This window comes from Aquarana catesbeiana, linkage group LG09, assembly GCF_042186555.1.
Source record: "Aquarana catesbeiana isolate 2022-GZ linkage group LG09, ASM4218655v1, whole genome shotgun sequence".
Taxonomy (NCBI): Eukaryota; Metazoa; Chordata; class Amphibia; order Anura; family Ranidae; genus Aquarana; species Aquarana catesbeiana.
In genome coordinates this window covers 69974715-69999894 of record NC_133332.1, presented here as the reverse complement: position 1 = coordinate 69999894, position 25180 = coordinate 69974715, and the positions used below count along the sequence as shown (strand labels likewise).

Here is a 25180-nt window from a genome sequence, read left to right as displayed (position 1 = left end):
GTGTTAATTTTGTCCCGAAATCGGGATAGCAAGGGGTACACATTTAATGGCCAGTAGTCCGCAAGGCAGGTGATATTTGTATTCCTAGATATTTGAATGAGGTCACTACTGGAATAGGATAGGAATCAGGCAGTTCCACCTCCTGATCCCTGTCAAACACCATTAAGGCCGATTTGGACCAATTTATGATCAGACCAGAGTAGTGCCCAAAACTGGAAATCACGCCCGTTACTTCAGCTAAAGAGATATTGGTGTCCCCCAGGAAAAGCATCATGTCGTCAGCATACAACATGATCTTCTCATGTAGATCACAAACCTGAACCCCGTAATCCCTGAGTTGGCCCTCACCAGTGCTGCCAATGTCTCTATGGTGATAGCAAAAGAGCAATGGGGACAGTGGGCAGCCCTGCCTCGTGCCCCTGCCCAGAGCAAATGCGTGAGACATTCGGCCCAACATCCTATTTGTCACTTGTGGGGATGCATATAACAGTCTGACCCATGCTATGAATCGATCTCCAAAATCTGGATAGCACCGCCCACAGATATCACCAACCAATACTGTTGAACGCCTTGTTGGCATCAAGGGACAACATAGCCCTGTGTCCCCCATTGTCCGCCTGTAGTTGCATGTTCAAAAAAAGGCATCTGAGGTTAGTGGCCGTGGACTTCTGTGGCATAAAACCAGCCTGATCAGTGTGTATAATGAAGGATATGATCCCGTTGACCCGTAATGCCAAGACCTTAGCCAGGATCTTAACATCGCTCTGGAGGAGAGAGATGGGCCTATAGGAAACTGGGTCAACGGGATCCTTCCCAGGCTTAAGCAAAAGTATCACATTTTCCCCGGCCATTGAAGGTGGAAGGGGACCCCCCTCAATGGAGGCACTGAACACTTCCAGCAGCCTTGGCAGTACCTGTTCACCGTACAGGGCAAAAACCTCCATGGGGTGACCGTTCTCCCCGGGGGCCTTGCATGTGGGAAAAGAGCACGCTGGCGTCTGCAATTCCTCCAATGTTAAAGGTGCTTCTAATCGTTGTTTAACCCCCTCAGACAGAGAGGGCAAGTCAATGCCAGAGAGGTAATGGTCAAGATCAGCATCTGAGTAAGCATCCCTCGACCCGTAAAGGTCTGTGTAGAAGGATGCCAACTCAGATATGATTTGTTCTAGATCATTAACTACCCGGCCACTGGAAGAGTGGATTGCCCGATAGCTGGGGATTGTTGTTGAGATCTAGCAATTTTTGCCAGTAGGCAACCCGTTTTTTCCCCCTCCTCGTAGAAAGCAAGCTTAGTAAAGAACCTCTTATGCTCTGCAGCGGAGGATCTCAGGCGATCCAAGGAATCCTGGGCCAACATCCATGCCTCCCTTGCAGAATCTGATGGGTCTGTAACATAGGGTAGTTCCAGCTGTCGTACCTGATCTCCCACCTGCTCCAGCAGAGCAGAAGAGTTACGGTTTACGTTTGTGATTTCTGTTATGAACTGTTATGTATAGTATCAGTGTATTGGTTATGAGATTGGAAAAAGTCATCAATTTGGGTTGCTATCCATTCCTGTGAGGTGAACAACTTAAAACAGAAGGCTTTGAGTTTCTAAGGGGCTTTGGGTAATGAGGTGGGGGGTTGGGTGATCATCCATAAGGCTACGGGCGAATGATCAGACACTCCCCGCGGAAAGTATTCTACCCTGGAAGTGTGGTTAACTATGCTATGGGTGCCTACACACAGATCAATACGTGACAGGGAGCCATGGGTTTTAGAAAAACATGAAAATTGTTTTGTATCTGGATTGTGCATGCAGCCATATATCCATCCAGCCTACCTCAGAGCAGGCAGCTGAGAGCTGTACCCCTACCACCCCTAGGGGGAAGATTGGGGGATGCCTATCTAACCTGGGGTCTAGATAGCAATTAAAGTCCCTCATAATTAACACCGGAACATCGGGCTTGTTCGCCAGGTACGACAGCAGCAACTGCAATACGTCCCATGAGAACGGGGGCAGAATGTATACAAAAGGTAGAAGCAAGGTCATGGCAAACAATTTGCAGTATAAGAATCTGCCAGAGGCGTCTACCAGGGAGTCAAGCTCCTGATAGGCCAATGCTTTGTGTATCAGTACACTCACTCCGCGGGAATAGGCAGAATGGGTGGAGTGATACGCTTTGCCAACCCATGCATATTCCATAAACCCTACATTGCCCCCCAGGAGGTGAGTCTCCTGCAGGCCAAAAATGGCTGGGTGGAATTTGAAAAAGCAAGATGAGATCATGGTCCATTTCAGGGGATCATTCACTCCTCGGACATTCCAAGACACAATGGGTGTGGGTGACATTGCATACTCATAGATATATACGGACAAGGAGGTCCAGTGCACATCAGCGGTCCCTTAACTGGCCAACCAGTCTGGGCACGTTGATAACCTGGAGTAATTAGCATACTGCATAGCATGCCCCTCAAGGGGGCTGTACATTGGAAAAACATTGCGGATAGGAGGCAGTCAATTTTGCGCAACTGCGCAACATATAAATTTAACAAAAAACACAAACTGAAGCAAAAGACATCCTGGGATACAGCCATGGTCAACTGGACACAGCTAAGGCTTCCCAGGTGATGTAAAGAATATGTTATATCGTATCTTCTTGTGCCAACCGGGCATGAAAACATAGGCCATGTAACCCATGACCACAGATAGTTTACAAGCAACCAACACGGTAGCATCTCCCGCGTGTGCCGGTGTAAGCAGCTGAACCAACAAAAAGTGGAAAGTGTGTAGTTACTCGCTGTAGTTAAATTGCAGGAGTGGTTTCTCTGTAAAAGGCACACTGTATAGGGAACTTAGCGCCCGTCATTTCCCTGTTAATTTGTATTTCCTATCAGGGTATCATCCCGCACCATCTTCGCGTCCGCGGCGATGGAGATCTTGCTATTTTTGATCGAGCCAAATGGCCGCATCTTGTGCGTTTTCAAAGAACTGATTCTGAACTAGTGTAGGATAGCTGTAGCCTTTGCAATCTCTTCTTGACATCGGCAAATTTTGATTGTCTGCGTTGCACCTCCGTGGAGAAATCTGGGTAGAACGAGATTTTGGTGCCAATGTAGTGAATGGCTCCCTTCTCTCTGGCCAGGCGCAGCACAACCTCCCGATCCTTGTAATTAAGAAGCCTGGCTAGTACCGATCTGGGAGGGTTGCCAGGTGGGAGAGGTCTCGGGGCACCCTGTGTGCCCTTTTTACAGTGTAGATCAGTGAGAAGGCTTCTTTGCCAAACACGTCTTGCAGCCAACCTTCAACAAATGCTGTGGGGTCCCTGCCCCCCACCTTTTCTGGGAGCCCCACTATGCGGACATTATTGTGTCTCAGGCGGTTCTCAATGTCATCTGTTTTGTTTAGGGCTTTGAAGGCCTGCTGGTTAGCCATTCTAACATCCGTGGTAAGCGGGGGGCAGCTGATCTTTCACATCGCTCACCCTTCCCTCCACTGCAGTGGTTCTTTTCCTGATCTTCTGGAGGTCTTGACGGAGGAGGGACACTGTTTCCCTCAGCCGTTCGAGTTGTTCTTTCAGGTCACCCACAGAGGCAGTGCATTTGTGAACTGCATGTAGGATCTCACTGAGCATAGGTGGAGCACTGTCCTCTGAAGGTATATCAAATAGATCAGGCATAGGGTCAGTGAGAGAGTCTAATGGCACTGTGTCATCTAGCAAGCCTGCATCTTCCCTGTCTGCAGGCTCAGGGAAGAGTGTGTTTTGCTGGGAAGCATTCAGGGGTGAGTCAGCAAGGCCAGACAGCTTCTGGGTATAGTAGAGCATATCCCTGAGCTGTTCTTTGGGCTTTGGGGGTTTGTTTAACTTACCCCCCTGCTCCATTTTCTTCTCCATGCCTCGTGGAGTTTTAGGAGGCTGTGACTGCCAGGCGCCATCTTGGACAGCTTGGGATACCACGGACGCGTCCCAAGGCGTCTCCTCGCTTCCCCCGGGTTAGCATCGGCTCGGTTCTGGTAGCCAGCGGGTCCGGATGGGTCAGGGTGTCAACGGGCAGCGTGGGCGGCGATATCCGGGCAGAAATTGCTTGCGAGGTAAGGGTTATTTACAGGATCACCAGCGGGAGCTTCGTGCAGCAGGTCCGCTCACATGATCTGGATCTCAAATTTTCCGACAACAAAATCCGTTGTCGTAAATTCCGATCGTGTGTACACAATTCCGACACACAAAGTTCCATGCATGCTCGGAATCAAGCAGAAGAACCGCACTGGCTATTGAACGTCATTTTTCTCGACTTGTCGTACGTGTTGTACGTCACCGCGTTCTTGACGTTCAGAATTTCCGACAAGATTTGTGTGACCGTGTGTATGCAAGACAAGTTTGAGCCAACATCCGTCGGAAAAAATCAATGGCTTTTGTTGTCGGAATGTCCAACCGTGTGTACGCGGCATTACTTTTCCAGTGTTGCTGAGGTACAGGCCCAGATTAAACTATTATTTGGTCTGTGCCTCCCCCAACTGTTTAGGGCTTGTTTGTATGGACATTGCGAGCATACCAAAAACTTTTTAAAGCAGACCTGTACAGATAAAATTATGGAGGCAGCCATTGCTGACCTTTCCTTCTGAAAAAGCTGGTTGTTGTATTGATGTATTAGCATCAATACTTTCTCACAATGATCTAGAACACCTATGCAGACCAGGAATTATGACTTCACTCTGAATCTGACTCTGGTTCAGTGACTCAGAAATACTGAAGTCAGAGATAGCTAGGGCTAGGCAGTTAACATCTTCAGAAAGAAGACAACAATGACAGCCTTTAAAAACCTCCTTCAGCAGAGGTTTCCTTTAACAAGACTATTGGGCAAATGCAAGAAATTATATTTTACTGTTGTGAATGTTGTAATCTGGTGAACAGCCATTAAGAGAAAACGTCTCTGATTGATGTGGGCTCCTCTACTTTACAAATCCTCATTCTTTGTGCTGTCCTAATAAATAGACCTGATGGCCTTAAAGCTTGTTTGTGTAACCCTGGCATGCAGGTGAGTCATTTCTAGGAAGTTGATTAAAAAAATCAGCATATTTGTGTTGGAAGATTTTCCACAGGAAATTATGTTTTTATTACCAACCTAAGAAAGGAAAGGAAATAATAAACTGGTTATCTGCCCCTTTAAATCCTTCCTGTCAATAATCAGTATATGCTGAACAGTTTGGACTGGTTTTTAGTCACTTCTTGTGCATGATAGAGCAGTAGGCTAAGTATAATTTCCAAACTGTACAAGAATTCACAGGTGTATATGCACCAGATCTGCAATTACATTAGGCACAAATGTTAAATTCTGGATCCCCCATAATTTCCTGTCTCGGTGACAATAGTCAATAGCAGGGGTCTCCAAACGTTTTTAAACAAAAGGCCAGTATTTTGTCCTTCAGACTTTTGGTGGGGCAGATTATGGCCATTGGGAGTAGAAAAGATCCCAATGTCAGTGGGAAAAATCAATGCCCCATCTTTGGTGTTCGTGGGAGGAATTGTGCCTTATCCTTGGTGTCATTGGGATGAATTGTGCCCTATCCTTGGTGTCATTGGGAGGAAATATGTCCCATTATTGGTGTAATTGGGAGCAATTGTACCCCTTCATTGGGGCCGGGGGGGGGGGAGTCCCCTTTGTTGGTATCAGTGGATGAAATAGTGCTCCAAGGGCCGAATAAAATCAAGCAAAGGGCCGCATCTGGCCCTCAGGCCACAGTTTGGAGACTGCTGGTCAATAGGATGGTCCTGTAGATGCCCCCTACAGGAGTAATGTGTTTTATGCCCACATGTCTGGAAGCAGCTTAGATATTAATATTAATTAGATATTACTGTTTAATGGTTTTGGTTCTTCCTGTATTTTACCTTTCATTTAGGTTCATGCATGTTTAAAATGATCTTCTAAACTGTACTATTTATAAACAAATTTTATTTAGAAGTCCATCTCTCTGACCCTGTTTCATGTTATACCCATATATAGGGTGTAACATGAAAGGTGGTCATACCCCCCCCTTCCCCCGCCTTAGTAAATCATCCCCTGTGCCTCATTGATACCGCAGAGGGAGGCATTTTGAGGGGTTGTGGGGTCACTAATCTGTCAGTTTTCACTTGTGAATTTCAGCTTTTCAGCTTAAGAAACTGAGATCTGTAAACAACTGGCTGCTTTCAAAAATAAACTAAGATGACCCAGTAAACATTATAAAGGTGGCGAAAAGCTCCACCATCTGTCTGATTATGAGAATACATAAAATTATTTTACACTATTTCATGTGTATTTGGTTTATAAAATATATTTTACAGTCCTGACCTTAATAAAGAACAAAAATATGTACAAAGTTATTACACATCCCCCTTTAAGTGCCCCAAGTTGCCATCAAGTCAATTTGCACTTCTGGTGACTAGGTAGATAGTCCTTTTTCTTCTCTTTGGGTCTCCAGTGATTACAAATGTATGTTTAAACTTTCTGTGACTGCATTCAGCTAATTCATTGCTAGTTGTCTTCTTCTTTTTATGTCAGCTTTTTGGAGAATGATTGTCTTTTTCCAGTGAGTTGGATTTTCTCATATGTCCAAAATAGGACACTATTAGTCCAGTCATCTGGATGGACTTCTAAGGAAAGGTTGGGCTTGATTTATTGAGGGACCCATTTGTTTATTTTACTTGCTGTTCATTATATTCTTAGACTTCTTCACCAACAACAAAGTTCAAAGGCAACAATACTTTTCCTCCCTAATTTCTTTATTGTCCATGTCCATAGTGAGTGATGGGAAATACCATAGCCTGGACAATTCAATTTTGTCTTTTATATCTTTACAGATTGTTATTGGATGAACCCACAGTTTTCACTGTCACTCTCAGGGAATGAAAACACTCCATGCTGCTTTATTGTATCCATCATGCAGAAACACCAGAGGTTAAGAAAAACCACACAGCGTGTAGCTTGTCATATATTTAAGGTAACCTAGTGGTTAGCACTGCAGCACTGTGGTCTCATGTTCAGACACATCTGCATAGAGCTTGCATATTCACCCTTTGCATACACTCCAAAAACATTCTGGTGAGTTAATTGGCTCCTGTCGAAAATTGGCCCTTGTATGTACTGTATTTCCATGTATATATGCATATGAGACAGGTCCCTAAAACCTAGTACACACGGGCCGAATGTCGGAGGGCATCGACCGGTTCAATAGAAACCACCCAACATTCGACCCGTGTGTAAGGCAGCCGGTTCAGCCGGCTTCTGTTGAAGGGTCATGACTAAAAAAGGTCTGCCACACTGGCTCCCGATCAGTGGTCTCAGCCAATGGCTGAGAGCGCTGACCGGAGTGTTCTGGCGGAAGGGCCGTCCCCCTGTCAGAACTCAATAGCGCAGGGGAGATCACTGTACTAACTTCAGATTGTTAGTACAGCTGCTCCGACCTGAGCTGTCAGTTTTTTTTTCAATCAACTCGCTGGGTTGAACGAAAAAAAAAATAGTAGTGTGTACAGGGTTTTTGATTATAAGCTTCCTGAGGGCAGGAACTGATGTGAATGTACCATAAATAAAGTGCTGAATAAATGTTCTCACCTGTAATAAATACAATTATGCTGTATAATACATAGTACGAACATATTTAGAAAATCTTCTATGACAATAAACATAAAAATATAACCTGAATTTGCTGTTGTATGCAAAATTGAATATTCTTTAAAAGTTATAAGAACCAGATCTGGCTAGGGGTGTTTTGGAAACCTAAAGTAGAAGTAGGGCCAAAACTTTTTTGGCCCTACTTCTCCTGGTGATCACAGGAGTGCACTTCATTCTGGGACTCCTGTGACACAAATTCAGCTGACAGCAGGCTGTCAGCTGATGGTCCATGTGACCCACGATTTGTTAGTGTGCCGCTCAGGCTCGATCACTGTGGGGAGTAGTGTCTGCGATTCCGCATCCACTGCAGTGCCAGCAAGGGATGGAGCTCATTCCAGCTCCTATAGTTACTAGAAGAAAGAGAGAAAGCATCCCCGATGCCACACATCCATGGTGTCCTGTGTTGGTATGGGAGAGACAAACTCAGCCTGGGCTTCCACCGGGCCATGCCACCAATGCATTTCACTTTGCCCCTCGGAGCTTAGTCATGGGGATCATGGGGATCAGCTGATGGTCCAGGTTCTGGAGAGACCCAGACTTTAATGTTGGGATTCACCCAGGTGCATGGCCGACAGCTGGCTAAGCCTCTCGGTGCGCCGCTGAAAGCCTAAGCCAGCCACTTGCCCCCTCCACAGCCCAGCGCAGTAACTGGCTCACTGAAGACAGAGAAGTCAGAAATCAGTGGTCTTTGATCACTCAGTTCTCGGTTTTAGAGGAAGCAGGGGGACCGATGCAGCATCAGACCGATGCTGCATCCACCCTAGGTGAGTATATGATTGCTTGTTTTTTTCGTATCCCGCACTTCTCTTTAAAGGAAAGAAAAACTGGAAGTGTTTTCTAGAGATACTATTTATGTTTTCATTGCATAATGTGCAGCGGAAGTGTCCAGTTTCTATCTCCATTTTCATGGCTGATATCCTGTGCATATTCACAGTAATTAGTCATTTAAACAAACAAATCTGAGAAATTGTAGTAACTTCAGCACAGAGGGACTTGACTGTTATAATGGGAGGCAGTTATACAACTGGTGCCCTGAAGGGTGAAAGAGCTCACAGGGTAGTATTGATGGGTAATATGGAGGGCCTGAGTTGTTGAAGATGATAAAGGACTAAGCTCCTCACTAATGCCGCGTACACACGATTGGAAATTCGGCCAGCAAAAGACCGATGAGAGCTTTTGATCAGAAAATGCGACCGCGTGTATGCTCCATTGGACTTTTGCTGGCCGAATTCCAGCCAGCAAAAGATTGAGAGCTATTCTCAATTTTTCGGTCGGAAAAAGTTCCTATCCGAAAATGCGATCGTCTGTAGCAATTCCGACGCGCAAAACTCCTAGCATGCTCGGAAACAATTCAATGCATGCTGGGAAGCATTAAACTTAATTTTCTCGGCTCGTCGTAGTGTTGTACATCACCGTGTTTTTGTCGTTCAAAAGTTCAGAGAACTTTTGTGTGACCGTGTATGCAAGGCAAGCTTGAGCGCAATTCCGTCGGAAAAGCCATCATATCTTTTTCTGACCAAAATCCCGATCGTGTGTACGCGGCATAAGGAGAAAAGAGACACAAAGAAGTCAAGTCATAGGAGGTAGCAATGGTGTTTCCATAGACTTCAATTAAATGTTTGTGTTTCATAGATTGGAGAACAACTGTAACCTTTGTATTTTGTATTTGCTGTCTTTGTTCACATGAGAAGGTTTCTCCCCACTCTTTCTGACCTGGTGACAGGTCTATTATGGAAAAGAAAGTGAGTAAAAAATCTTCTGAATGGAGACACAGACAATTTAACAAATCTATTTAACGTTTAAAATCTTGACAGGGTTCAGTCCAGCGAGCGGACTTTCCAGCAGACATGGTCCGACGCTCTTTCCGCCGGACTTTCCGGCGGACTACCTGAACGGACGGACTTGCCTACACACGACCGGACTTTCCGGCAGGCTAAGTCCGCCCGTCTTTCCGACGGACTTTCGCCGGAGTTACGCCAAACTTTCAGAATGAACGGACTTGCCCACACACGGACAAGTCCGTTCATTTTGAACGTGACTCGGGTACGACGGGACTAGAAAAGGAAGTAAATCTCACCGCTTTTATCGGCGAGATTGACACCTTGCGAGCCCCGTCGTGGGGCATACCAGGCCCTTAGGTCTGGTATAGGTTTTAAGGGGAACCCCCTACGCCGAAAAAACGGCGTGGGGTCCCCCATAAAGTCCATACCAGACCCCGATCCGAGCACGCAGCCTGGCTGGTCAGGAAAGGGGGTGGGGACTAGCGAGCCCCCCCTCCTGAACCGTACCAGGCCGCATGCCCTCAACATGGGGGGGTGGGTGCTTTGGGGAGGGGGGGCGCCCTGCGGGGCCCCCCCCACCCCAAAGCACCTTGTCCCCATGTTGATGAGGACAAGGGCCTCTTCCCGACAACCCTGGCCGTTGGTTGTCGGGGTCTGTGGGCGGGGGGCTTATCGGAATCCGGGAGCCCCCTTTAATAAGAGGGCCCCCAGATCCCGGCCCCCCACCCTATGTGAATGAGTATGGGGTACATGGTACCCCTACCCATTTACCTAGGGAAAAAGTGTCAATAATAATTTACAGTCCCTGGGCATGCTGGGACTGTGACGTTTTAGGGGCGTGGTCAACGACCACACCCCCTTATGCCGTCACAGTCCCAGCATGCCCAGGGACTGTGACAGCATAAGGGGGCAGGGTCTCCGCCTATATAAGTCACAGCGGAGCGCTCAGAGAGCAGTCCAGGAGACCGTCGTGTCAACATCTGGAGAAGAGAAGAGGGAAGAAGCCAAGAAGACAAGAAGCCCAGAAGTCCGGGCCTCCGCTGGCAAAAGAGCGGCATGAAGACAGCGGAGGAGCAGGCAGAAGAACTGGAACACCGGGAGAAGAGGCCAGAGAGAGCGGAGAAGAACCAACCGGACGCCAGGAGAAGAGGAACCGGAGAGACCCCCGAAGTCGGAAGAAGACCCCTGAAGCCGGAGGAAGACCCCCTCGGAGCTGTCTAATAAATTATTTTAAAAACCTGTGTAGTGTGTTTTATTATTGACACTTTTTCCCTAGGTAAATGGGTAGGGGTATCATGTACCCCATACTCATTCACATAGGGTGGGGGGCCAGGATCTGGGGCCCTCTTATTAAAGGGGGCTCCCGGATTCCGATAAGCCCCCCGCCCGCAGACCCCGACAACCAATGGCCAGGGTTGTCGGGAAGAGGCCCTTGTCCCCATCAACATGGGGACAAGGTGCTTTGTGGTGGGGGGACCCGCAGGGCCCCCCTCCCCAAAGCACCCACCCCCCCATGTTGAGGGCATGCGGCCTGGTACGGTTCAGGAGGGGGGGGGGCGCTCGCTCGTCCCCACCCCCTTTCCTGACCGGACAGGCTGCGTGCTCGGATCGGGGTCGGGACTTTAGGGGGGACCCCAGGCCGTTTTTTCGGCGTAGGGGGTTCCCTTTAAAATCCATACCAGACCTAAGGGCCTGGTATGCCCGGCGCTCGCCGCAATAGGAAAAATTTTTTTCCTATTGCAGCGAGCGCGAGATGCAATACCCTGCCCTTGCGTCGCATCTGGTCCGTCGGACCAGCATACAGATGAACGGGCTTTCCGTCGGACCAGCATACAGACGAACGGACTTTCCGTCAGGAACTGAGTCTGACTAAAAGATTTAAAACATGTTTCAAATCTAGGTCCGGCGGACTTTTGGGGAAAAAAAGTCAGCTGAAGCCTACACACGATCCGATTGTCTGGCGGACTCTGGTCCGCCGGACCAAGTATGCCGGAAAGTCCGCTTGTGTGTACGCGGCATTACACTTTAAGGAGCACATACCTCACATAAATGGAGCAGCAGGCAGGACGTGGTGTATGAAGTACAGGCAAACTGGGGGAGTATTCCTACAACTTTCAGACCGCTGAGCTAATACATAAAAATGGTGGAAATTAAGGTGGACTGCATCTGCTCATTGAAACCACACACTTTTTTTCCCATTGACTGAAGAATATAACATCATTGGTCTCCATGGCCAACTGTTTATTGCTTCTATCTTTCTTTGCTCCAAGTCATGTAAATCAATCTCTGAGTGAGGGTCTCGGAGTGATGGTCAGCAGTGCAAGATGTGGATTGTAGCTCTGCACAATGATTATCTACAGGTTGTATCCACCACTGGATTTTATGTGTTTGATCCCTCAAAGTCTACCTCTACCCAAAATCCATATGTCAGATTAGGGTAGATGACAGTCACCCATTTGGCTTGTCTATCCTGGGGTTTGTCCTAGTGAGATTGCCCTTTTAGGAACACCTAGTTCTATCCTTCTTTCCCCACCCATCCTTATGCTGCAAACATTAGGGCTTTTGTACACAGGCATCAAAACTGCTTGGTTGTTCTCCATCCAAGTCAGCAGGAATCCAAAAGCAGTTTGATACAGACAAGAAGTGCCTCTGAAGCACCTTGCCATCTACACAAACCCCTACAAATATTGAAGTAGATCATAAATTGATGTAAACAGGGGTACTGTTTTCTATCATTTATAGATACTGTGCGAGCCATCATTTGACTTTATAGCCATTATTTATTGTGTATTGCAGGGGGGTGACACACATGCATATCTGTTTCAAGACAAGCTGTTTTCCATGCAGCCGATTCTCAGTGCTGGGCCCTGTGCTAATCACAGAGAAGTGGTAATCTGCTCCAGCCTTCCTCCAGGAAACTATATCATCATCCCGTCTCTGGAGGAGTGCAACGAGGGAGAGTTTTTGGTCAGAGTCTTGACTGAAAAGGGAAATTCTTCTAGGTAACTATGACATGGATAGAAATTTTTGAAAAGGTGCTGTACCTGTAGAGCAATACAGCCTCCACTTCAACATCCTGAAAAATAAAGAAAGAAACTCTTTTTGAATTGACTGGAGAAGAATTAGAACATGCCCACTGGCCACCTTATCAGGTATACCTTGCTAGTATTGGGTTGGACCTCCTTTTGCCTTCAGAACTGCCTTAAAGGGGTTGTAAACCTTCTTTTTTTTTTTAAAATAAAAAAACATATCATGCTTACCTCCACTGTGCAGTTCGTTATGCAGAGTGTGGCCCCGATCCTCCTCTTCTGGGGTCCCCCAACCGCGCTCGCGGCTCCTCCCCGCATCGGTAAACCCTCTAGGAGAAGCTCTCTCCCTGGGGGTTACCTTGCAGACACGCTCCAGAGTCCAGCATTTGCGTCAATAGACACAGAATGCCGATAAGATGAGTACACTGTAGTCATAAAGGGATGGACATGGTCAGCAACAATACTAAGGTAGACCGTGGCGTTTAAACGATGCTTAGTTGGTTCTAAAGGGCCCAAAGTGTGCCAAGAAAATATCCCCCACACCATTACACCACCACCAACAACCTGAACCGTTGATACAAGGCAGGATGGATCCATGCTTTCATGTTGTTTACACCAAATTCTGACCCTACCATCTGAATGTCGCAGCTGAAATCAAGACTCATCAGACCAGGCAACGTTTTTCCAATCTTCTAGTGTCCAATTTTGGTGAGCCTGTGTGAATTTTAGCCTCAGATTCCTGTTCTTAGCTGACAGGAGTGGCACCCGGTGTGGTCTTCTGCTGCTGTAGCCCATCTGCTTCAAGGTTCGATGTGTACTGTGTTCAGAGATGGTATTCTGCATACCTTGGCTGTAACGAGTGGTTATTTGAGTTACTGTTGCTTTTCTATAATCTCCAACCAGTCTGCCTATTCTCTTCTCACCTCTGACATCAACAAGGCGTTTTCATCCACACAACTGCCGCTCACTGGATATTTTCCCTTTTTTCAAACCATTCTCTGTAAACCCTAGAGAGATGGTTGTGCGTGAAAATCTCAGTAGATCATAGGTTTGTGAAATACTCAGAACAGCCTGTCTGGCACCAACAACCATGCCACCTTCAAAGTCGCTTAAATGCCATTTCTTCCCCATTCTGATGCTCAGTTTGAACTTCAGCAAGTTGTCTTCACCACGTCTAGATGCCTAAATGCATTGAGTTGCTGCCGTGTGATTGGCTGATTAGTAATTTGTGTTATTGTACCAAGCAATTGAACAGGTGTATCTAATAAAGTGGCCATGTGTGTATATCAGTTCTTTAAATTGCTCAAAAGACTATGCAATCTATTCTATGGAAAGTTTACTGAAAAGACTATGTAATCTCTTTTACAGTATTTCAAATTAAAGTTTTAATGATCGAAATTCATGATCCAAAATCATCTGCACTTAAATCTGTAAATCAGTCATTTTTTTTTAAATCTGTTTCAGGACACTGGAAAACAACATGAAGTGCAGCGAAATTCTGGTAAGTGCAAGTTAATGTACAGACTTGTACTGTGTTAGCCATCAATTTATGTGGAAAGTTTGGAGTTTAAGTGATACCCTTTGTTGGTTACCATAAGTTTTTAAAGATGCATGCTTTCGTAACATAGTAAGTTCCTTCCCCCAACAATATACAATTGTATAATGCTGGAGGAAGGAAATGAACATGTCCCAAAAGCTCGAAAGCATGGATCTTTATTAACGTGATATTAAACACACACTGTTTAATTTACATCGTCCCTTCTATTTCTGTATGTGGATGATGGCACTGTAATTATTTTAATAAAAAAAAAAAAATCTAAGTAACTTTTTCCTAATTGATATACAGCTGTCACATGACCCAGCTCTGACCCAGCTCTTTCCCAGCCTGTCTGCAGGGAAACATAAGCAGGAGGAGCTGCTGGTCACATGTTCAAAATAAAAACAAAGCAGCATTTGGAATACAGAGTAAAAAATAAATAATTTATATCAATTAACTGTTTTAAATCATCATACAACTATATATATTTAACAATAAATATTTATGAATTTTTGGCAATAACATGGTGTGGGTGGATTTCTGCCAGTCACAGGCTGTGTCATGCCCCTCCAGCCTGTGTCCTAGAATAAGGAGGTGAAGCCATCATCAATCTACATGTAATATTCCACCCTCATTGTGTTTAATTGGTTAGTGGGCATGGAGGAGGAGGGAGGTAGTGGGCTGTCATTTACCACTGTTTATATGCCCACATGTGTGACTCTATAGTCACATGGGCTGCTCAGATGTGATAGGGAGGAAATGCTCAGTAAAGAAACTCACAGAAAACTGAGCATGAGCAGAGTTGCCACCACAGCTGCAAAATCCCTAGCTGAATTGGGGACATGAACAGAAAATGGAGATTTTTTTATGATGGGGATTTAGTGACACTTAAACTTAAACCTGAACCCCAGGCATATATATATAAAAAAAAAAGTATACTAATGCAGCTCCGTATTAATTAATACACTATTAAAAGTATTTTAACCTCTTCATGCTGGCGCCTCCCAGCCCTTTAAGAGGTTTATGATGGCAGGAGGCGGGGCTTACGAGCATGTGACTGCCATGATTGGCTGTCATGGCAGTCACGTGATCCGTAAACTGCGATCATGAGCTTTTGGTTAGGCGTCGTTAATTGTGTCGGGAGTGCGCACCGCGCTCGCTTTTGGCACAGCTGTATGGATAGCAATTTACGAGGCGCCAAGAGCCCACATATTTGCGTGCGGCCGGCACCAAGGGGTTAAAAATGCAATCAGTGTAAGTACTTGAATTTGACTGGGTATCAGTCTCTTACAGTCCCTGCATGGCAGTGCTCTGAGAGGGGGTGAAAGGAGCAGCACAAGGAGCCAATTAGCTGTGCAGCAGTTCTCATGTGCTTATGAAGAACATGCCGGTAGGAGGAGAAAGCAGAGTGTCAGAGAGATGAGCTGAAGAGTCTGCTGTCTCTATTTTCACAGTTCACAATCAATTATTTCATTACTTCAGTGAAAAATCTGGTGTCCTGCCCTGCCAAACAGGGCTGTGTGGCAGAGCTGTATAAATCTCAGGACTGGAAGATCAGAAATATAAATCCTTTAGCAGGTAAAACATCTCCCATCTAAGTATATAATCTGTGTATTTAGTTGTATACATGGAATTCAGCTTTAGGTTACCTAATGAAGGGTATCACTTAAACCCCAAACTTTCCATATAGGATATATAATTCAAGGTAAAGGGCCAACGTTATAATCAAACATGCTGGACTTTGTGGTTTTACAACTTATAGAGAAGAGATCATAAAAACAATTTTACAATAAATACACCCCCACACTTACCTTAAAGTGGATGTAAACCCTAATTTTTTATATATATATATATATATCATACTGTAGAGTATACGATTTCCTATCATTTGAGCCCAGTCTTGCCACACAGAGTTAATCCATCTCTGAGCAATCCCCTTTTATTGTTCAGTGAGACAATTCTTGACAAAATGAGAAAAACTTTGTCAAATCCTCCCCCTTGCTGTGAGTGACAGGTGATTTACATATCTCGTGTACTAGCCTAAGACATGCATTATTTTTTAATTCCCTCCCCCACTCCTTTCTTCTGCAGCTCTGCAAGGATTGGCTGTTCCACACCTCAGCATGATTTGGCATGCTGAAGTCATGTGGTTACTTTCCGGTCTTTTCACTGGATGTTAGAGATCATAGCAGAAGTTCAGTGAGTGTAAGAAATACACAGGAGAAAATACATATTGACAAGGGGAGTGTAGAGGTGGGCGGGGAGTCTACTGACATCACGACTCCACCCACCGAGCTCCAGACAACAGACCCCGCCCACAGAATCTGCCGTTTTTCTGGTCTAATAACAGACAGAGGGGAGACATTTGACAGGTGAAGATACATACAGGAGGCATGTATATCCTTATAGATAACCCCTATGGCAGTAGTTTAGAAAGGATGACATTGGGTTTACATCCACTTTAAAGACATCTCCTATGAAAAGCTACTGACATATTTTCTTAGACTCTGAACTAAATCAACCACCTTCTCCTACGTTGATTAAACAATTTTAGAATATACTGTACACTTAAATACATTTGTCCCCAGACAGGACAACTGCCACCAATATTCTGCTGTGGACTCTTGTTGAAACAGCGGTAGGAAACATAAACATGCATGTTATATGCGTGTAAATAAATATATATATATATATATATATATATATATATATATATATATATATATATATATATATATATATATATACATATACTATATTACCAAAAGTATTGGGACACCTGCCTTTTCACGCCCATGAACTTTAACCACTTCCATACCAGGCACTTATACACCTTCCTGCCCAAGCCAATTTTCAGCTTTCAGCGCTGTCACAAATTGAATGGCAATTGCGCAGTCATACAACACTGTACTCAAACTAATTTTTTATCATTTTGTTCCCACAAATAGAGCTTTCTTTTGGTGGTATTTGATCACATCTGCGATTTTTATTCTTTGTGCAACAAATTAAAAAAGACCGAAAATTTTGAAAAAAAATACGTTTTCTTTGTTTCTGTTAAAATTTTTTGTAAATAAGTACATTGTCTTCTTCAATGACGGGCACTGATATGACTGCACTGACGGGCACTGATGGGCACCGATGAGGTGGCACCAATGAGGTGGCACTGATGAGGTGGCACTGATAGGTGGCACTGATGGGCACTGATAGGTGGCACTGGTATGTGGCACTGATGAGCACTCATAGGCGGCACTGATGGGCACTCATAGGCGGCACTTCTGGGAACTCGTAGGCGGCACTGATGGGTACTTATAGGTGGCACTGATAGGTGGCACGGATGGGCACTGATAGGTGGGCACTGGGCATGGATGGGCACTGATAGGTGGCACTGATGGGTGGCACTGATGACACTGATGGGTGGCATTGCTGGGCATCACTGTTTTTTATTGTGCCACAGAGGTGCCAGTCAGTGCCCATTTGTGGGCACTGATTGGCATATGTTGGGCATCAATTTTCACATGTGCCATCCACATGTTAGGTGCTTCCCTGGTGGTCCTGGCAGCTTCCCTGGTGGTCCAGTGTGGGTATCCGAGGGGGGCTGGGCTGATAAACAATCAGCGCAGACCCCCCCTGTCAGGAGACCTGTCGATCGGCTCTCCTCTACTCGCGTCTGTCAAACGCGAGTGAGGAAAAGCCGATCACCGGCTTTTCCTGTTTACATCGTGATCAGCCGTGATTGGACACGGCTGATCACGTGGTAAAGAGCCTCTGCCGGAGGCTCTTTACTGAGATCGGTGTAGCGGTGTGTCAGACTGACACACCGCACCACCGATCGCCGCGATGCGTGCCCCCACGGGTGCGCGACGGCTGTTATCCTGCAGGACGTCATATGACGCCCAGTCAGGATAACTGAACCACCGCCCGGCCGTCATTCTGCTATAGCCCGGGCGGGAAGTGGTTAATGACATCCCAGTCTTAGTCCGTAGGGTTCAATATTGAGTTGGCCCACCCTTTGCAGCTATAACAGCTTCAATTCTTCTGGGAAAGCTGTCTACAAGGTTTAGGAGTGTTTTAGGGAATGTTTGACCATTCTTCCAGAAACACATTTGTGAGGTCAGGCACTGATGTTGGATTAGAAGGCCTGGCTTGCAGTCTCCGCTCTAATTCATCCCAAAGGTGTTCTATCGGGTTGAGGTCAGGACTCTGTGCAGGTCAGTCAAGTTCCTCCACCCCAAACTCGCTCATCCATGTCTTTATGGACCTTGCTTTGTGCACTGGTCCAAATCATTTGGTGGAGGGGGAATTATGGTGTGAGGTTGTTTTTCAGGGGTTGGGCTCGGCCACTTAGTTCCAGTGAAGTAAAATCTTAAGGTGTCAGCATACCAAGACATTTTGGACAATTTCATGCTCCCAACTTTGTGGGAACAGTTTGGGGATGGCCCCTTCCTGTTTCAATATAACTGCAAACCAGTGCACAAAGCAAGGTCCCTAAAAGACAAGGATGAGCCAGTTTGGGGGGAGGAACTTGACTGGCCTACACAGAGTCCTGACCTCAACCCGATAATTCATCCTTTAGGATGAATTAGAGTAGAAACTGCAAGCCAGGCCTTCTCATCCACATCAGTGCCTGACTTAACAAACGTGCTTCTGGAAGAATGGTAAAACATTCCCATAGACACAATCCTAAACCTTGTGGAGAACCTTCCCAGAAGAGTTAAAGCTGTTATAGCCGCAAAGGGTGGGCCAACTCGATATTGCACCCTACAGATTAAGACTGGGATGACATTAAAGTTCATGTGTGTGTAAAGGCAGGTGTCCCAATACTTTTGATATATATATCTACACATACAGTGTTGTGAAAAAGTATTTGCCCCCTTCCTGAGTTTTAATTTTTATGCATATTTTTCACACTTAAATCATTCAGATCATCAAACAAATTTTAATATTACACAAAGATAACCCGAGTAAATCAGGATGCAGTTTTTAATTATTATTTCATTTATTAAGGGAAAAAAGCTGTTCAAACCTGCCTGGCATTATGTGAAAAAGTAATTGCCCCCTTCCATGCTGAATCATGAATGAACTGTGATTAACCACAATTTTTTGGAAAGGAGTTAAATTGCACTTGCTACACCCAGGCCTGATTACTGCCAGACCTGTTGAATCAAGAAATCACATAAATAGAAGCTGTCTGACAAAGTGAAGCAGGCTAACAAATAACAAAAAGCCACACATCATGCCACAATCTAAAAAAATCAAGAACAGATTAGAAACAAAGTAATGCACATGTATTGGTCTAGGAAGGGTTTCAATACCATTTCTAAGGCTTTGGAACTCCAGTGAACCACGGGGAGAGCCATTATCTGCAAATGGAGATAACTTGGAACAGTGGTGAACCTTCCCAGGAGTGGCCGGCCTACAAAAATTACTCCAAGAGCATGACGACAACTCATCCAGGAGGTCATAAAAGAACCCAGAACAACATTTTTGGAACTGCAGGCCTCACTTGCCTCAGGTAAGATCAGTGTTCATGATCCAACAATAAGAAAGAGACTGAGCAAAAATGGCATCCATGGGAGAGTTCCAAGGCCAAAGCCACTGCTAACTAAAAAGAACACAAAAGCTCATCTCACATTTACCAAAAAAACATCTTGATTATCCCCAAGACTTTTTGGCAAATATTCTGTGGACAAAAATGTAACTTTTTGGAAGGTGTGCGTCCCGTTACATCTGGCATAAAACGAATACTGCATTTCATAACAAGAACATCATACCAACAGTCAGACATGGTGGTGGTAGCGTGATGGTCTGGGGCTGCTTTGCAGCTTCAGGACCTGGATGACTTACCATAATTGATGGAACCATGATCTCTCAGCTCTACCACAAAATCCTAAAGGAGAATGTCTGTCCACAAGTTCGTGACCTCAAGCTCAAGTGCACTTGGGTTATGCAGCAGGACCATAGGTGTGTGCAGCCCATTGCATTAGGGTATGCATCCAAAAGCTCAAACACACACGCCTTTCTCTGCTGAGGCACTGGGAGGTGAATGAATGGGAAGTGCTGAGTGGCTACCTTTCATTCACAAACTGAAGCATAGTAAACACAGTTTATTATGCTTCAGTTATTAATGAACACAGTGAGTGTGTTCATGTAGAAAAGGAAGGAGCCGGTAAATGGTATATTAATTAGCCTCTTCCCCCACTCTCCATCCTGAAACATCCCGCACAGGAGCCGGGGTGAGAGGAGGGAAGCCAAGAGCACTGCGGTGCGGGAGGCGCAACACGGGGGGGGGGGGGCCTGGGCCTGGAGCCAGTAGGTGGAGTCGGACCTGCACAGAGTAATTAGGGTGTGCCCAGGCACACCTGGCACACCCCCTGAGCACGCCTATGAGCAGGACAATGATCCGAAACACAATAGCAAGTCCACCTCCAAATGGTTTAAACAAATCAAAATTTTGGTTTTGAAGTGGCCTAGTCAAAGCACGGACTTGAATCCAATTGAGATGCTGTATCATTACCTTACACAGGCCGTTCATGCTGGAAAACCCTCTAATGTGGCTGAATTAAAACAATTCTGCAAAGAAGAGTGGGCCAAAATTGCTCCACAGCAATTTGAAAGACTCATTGCCAGTTATCGCAAATGCTTGATTGCAGTTGTTGCCGCCAAGGGTGGCACAACCAGTTATTAGGTTTAGGGGCAATTACTTTTTTACATAAAGCCAGGCAGATTTGGACAGCTTTTTTGCCTTAATAAATGAAACCATCATTTAAAAACTGCATTTTGTATTTATTCAGGTTATCTTTCTGTAATAAAATTTGTTTGATGATCTGAGTCATATAAGTGTGACAATTATGCAAAAAAAACCCCAGAAAGGGTGCAAATACTTTTTCACAGCATTGTGTGTGTGTATGTATATGTATGTATATGTGTATATATGTATATATATATATATATATATATATATATATATGTATATATGTATGTGTGTGTGTGTGTGTGTGTGTGTGTGTGTATATATATATATATATATATATATATATATATATATATATATATATATGTATGTGATATATATATATATATATATATATATATATATATATATATATATATATATATATACAGTGGGGACAGAAAGTATTCAGACCCCGACCCCCTTAAATTTTTCACTCTTTGTTATATTGCAGCCATTTGCTAAAATCATTTAAGTTCATTTTTTTCCTCATTAATGTACACACAGCACCCCATATTGACAGAAAAACACAGAATTGTTGACATTTTTGCAGATTTATTAAAAAAGAAAAAGTGAAATATTACATGGTCCTAAGTATTCAGATCCTTTGCTGTGACACTCATATATTTACCTCAGGTGCTGTCCATTTCTTCTGATCATCCTTGAGATGGTTCTACACCTTCATTTGAGTCCAGCTGTGTTTGATTATACCAGTGGTTCTCAACTCCAGTCCTCAGGACCCACCAACAGGCCAGATTTTAAGTATTACTTTGGGGAGATGCAGACTAGAATACTGCAATCACTGAGCAGCAAATGATATCACCTGTGATGTATTTTAGTTATCTTGCAAACCTGGCCTGTTGGTGGGTCCTGAGGACCGGAGTTGAGAACCACTGGATTATACTGATTGGACTTGATTAGGAAAGCCACACACCTGTCTATATAAGACCTTACAGCTCACAGTGCATGTCAGAGCAAATGAGAATCATGAGGTCAAAGGAACTGCCTGAAGAGCTCAGAGACAGAATTGTGGCAAGGCACAAATTTCTGCTGCACTTAAGGTTCCTAATAGCACAGTGGCCTCCATAATCCTTAATGGAAGACGTTTGGGACGACCAGAACCCTTCCTAGAGCTGGCCGTCCGGCCAAACTGAGCTATCGGGGGAGAAGAGCCTTGGTAAGAGAGGTAAAGAAGAACCCAAAGATCACTGTGGCTGAGCTCCAGAGATGCAGTTGGGAGATGGAAAAAAGTTGTAGAAAGTCAACCATCACTGTAGCCCTCCACCAGTTGGGGCTTCATGGCAGAGTGGCCCGACGGAAGCCTCTCCTCAGTACAAGACACATGAAAGCCTGCATGGAGTTTGCTAAAAAACACCTGAAGGACTCCAAGATGGTGAGAAATAAGATTCTCTGGTCTGATGAGATCAAGATAGAACTTTTTGGCCTTAATTCTAAGCGGTATGTGTGGAGAAAACCAGGCACTGCTCATTACTTGTCCAATACAGTCCCAACAGTGAAGCATGGTGGTGGCAGCATCATGCTGTGGGGGTGTTTTTCAGCTGCAGGGACAGGGCGACTGGTTGCAATCGAGGGAAAGATGAATGCGGCCAAGTACAGGGATATCCTGGACGAAAACCTTCTCCAGAGTGCTCAGGACCTCAGACTGGGCCAAAGGTTTACCTTCCAACAAGTCAATGACCCTAAGCACACAGCTAAAATAACAAAGAAATGGCTTCACAACAACTCCGTGACTGTTCTTGAATGGCCCAGCCAGAGCCCTGACTTAAACCCAATTGAGCATCTCTGGAGAGACCTAAAAATGGCTGTCCACCAACGTTCACCATCCAACCTGACAGAACTGGAGAGGATCTGCAAGGAGGAATGGCAGAGTATCCCCAAATCCAGGTGTGAAAAACTTGTTGCATCTTTCCCAAAAAGACTCATGGCTGTATTAGATCAAAAGGGTGCTGCTACTAAATGCTGAGCAAAGGGTCTGAATACTTAGGACCATGTGATATTTCAATTCTTCTTTTTTAATAAATCTGCAAAAATGTCAACAATGTGTTTTTCTGTCAATATGGGGTGCTGTGTGTACATTAATGAGGAAAAAAAATGAACTTAAATGATTTTAGCAAATGGCTGCAATATAACAAAGAGTGAAAAATTTAAGGGGGTCTGAATACTTTCCATCCCCACTGTATATAGATAGATAGATAGATAGATAGATAGATAGATAGATAGATAGATAGATAGATAGATAGATAGATAGATAGATAGATAGATATAGATATATAATTTATTTATTTATTTATTTAATCCCCACATTTTGGATGTACTTTTTTCAGTCCTTCAACATAAACACAAAACGAAATGACCTAATATATTTAGCAACGTAATATCCTTATGGAACTCCAACCCAGATACACCTAAAAATAACCTCTAATACACTTTATAAATAAAGCCTACCCTAAAAGTACTAGGTAAGGATCCCATGAAGAGAGAACAAGAAGGCCGAAGCTGTATAAACCAGATGGCCGCACTAAGGAGAATTAAATTGTAATTCCACTTTTGTTGAGAAAAAAACATTCCCTTCTGGGTGATCAATATACACTTCAGGGATTTTAACAAATTTTGTTGCAGATTCCTACTGTTGTGGAAATTTTATGAAGATGTATTTTAATATGTATTGTCATAAGAGTCTCCCAAAGTTAGTTCTCTTGCGAGATCCGGTCTGTTTACTGGGGAAAGGGGAACCAGGGGAGACATGGATCAAAAGAGGTACATTATATCATTAGATGGAATGTGTGCTTAGGAGCACAGGAGATATGGCTGTGTGCATAGCGTACAGCCAAATTTCCCCATCACTACCTTTTGTTATTCTGAAGAAATAGTTATTTGTCTGTGTCCATGTGTAGAGCGAATCTGCATGGGAGTGATTTTATAATTATAAATCAGCTGCTGCACCTACAGGGCTGTAATGAGGAAAGTGACAGGGTCTGCATCCCTTAAGATGTGAGAGAATCACACAAAAAATTCCATTTCTTTTGGGAAAATCTACAAGTCAATCACACAGCAGGAAATAAAGGAAATACATTTTTTGGGGAGCATTCTGTATGCCACCTGTGTACAGAACCACCTCCATGTAGCCACATTGCATTGCATTTTACAGAAAATTACAAAGTTGCAGAATGAAAAGGAAAGTTACTTTTTCATATTATTAAATTACAATATGGCTTGTGTAGCAGTTGTATACACTACATTATTATTATTTATTTGCTATTTTTTTGTGACAAAAGTGGAGTTACCCTTTACGGGCAGGTGCTCATTTCTGTGTATAGTTGATTATCCTTAAGGCTAACTCAACTTTTCTGTTACAGACACTGTCTATGTGCCCAACTGAAGCTGATATTCAAAGCAGGTTCTTTATGTTTGCAAACCAGGTAAGTTATTATATAATATCATTCAAAGCAAGTATTTTAGCTTGAGCCCATGTGTGAGGTTATTATTAGCTTATTATTAATATACAGGATTTATATAGCACCAACAGTTTGCACATCACTTTACATTATAAAAGGAGAGTGCAGTTACAATACAATGCTATACAAGACGGTTAGCAGGGCCCTGCTCCTCACAGCTTACAATATAATAGATATCCTCCATTGTGCAACACGTTGCGTAAGCAACTTGGTATACGAAACACCCCTCTGATAAAACATAAAATTCCCTTTGCACAAAGCTGTGTACCCTATTGTGGTATTCATTGCACCAGATTAAGGTTATAATCAGTCATGGTCAGCCATAAACAAGTCTTCCTGACCTGTAGTGCATGCTCTAAAAGCAAAAAGAAAAGTGCTCAGGTGAACCAATTATTAAGAGCATACAGAGAGGTCCTTAATTCGAAGAGGAAGACTCACTTTCCTTGGCCTTCGTGTCTCTACCCAGGTATAATATTCAAAATAGCCCCAGACCCACCTAGCTGTAGCGGGTTGGATCCCTCACTGGAGTCAACTGAAGCATACCTTGATGAGTACAAAGTAAAGATCACAGGAAGGGAGATGCATAAGACTGGGGAGCAATGAACCAGACAACCATGTATCTTCCTCTTAGACATAGGGTAGGCCTCCAGAACCCACATCCTACCACCCATAGCAAAAGCAAGTGTTATACAACATCTGATAGGATTGGGCCATTTAGGGCCATTCAAGGGGGGTTATAGATATATAGAAAAGGAAAAAAAGAGGTTAACTGCAGTCTGCTGGAACATTTGAAGGAGAAACAGTGATGGGCCCCGATAACATAGCTGGCTTAGTTTTTGGTAGACTTCAAGCCTCGTACACATGATCCGATTGTTGGCAGAGGATTGTGTGATGACAGACTGTTGGCCTAAAATCCGACCATTAGTATGCTCCTTCAGACAATTGTTGTCCAACTTTCGGTCAACAAATGTTGGATGGCAGGCTAGCAAGTTTTCAGC

The 25180-nt window shown here is 44.4% G+C and overlaps 1 protein-coding gene across 3 annotated transcripts in view; it reads left to right on the top strand.

Moving 5' to 3' along the window:
• Positions 1-25180, top strand: part of LOC141107785 (calpain-1 catalytic subunit-like) — a 94336-nt gene that overhangs the window by 28143 nt on the left and 41013 nt on the right. For all 3 annotated transcript variants that reach the window (XM_073598758.1, XM_073598757.1, XM_073598759.1), the window contains exons 11-14: positions 6819-6958; positions 12207-12412; positions 13904-13940; positions 24084-24146. In XM_073598758.1, the coding sequence (XP_073454859.1) occupies positions 6819-6958; positions 12207-12412; positions 13904-13940; positions 24084-24146 (446 nt within the window). The remainder of the gene's footprint in view (positions 1-6818; positions 6959-12206; positions 12413-13903; positions 13941-24083; positions 24147-25180) is intronic.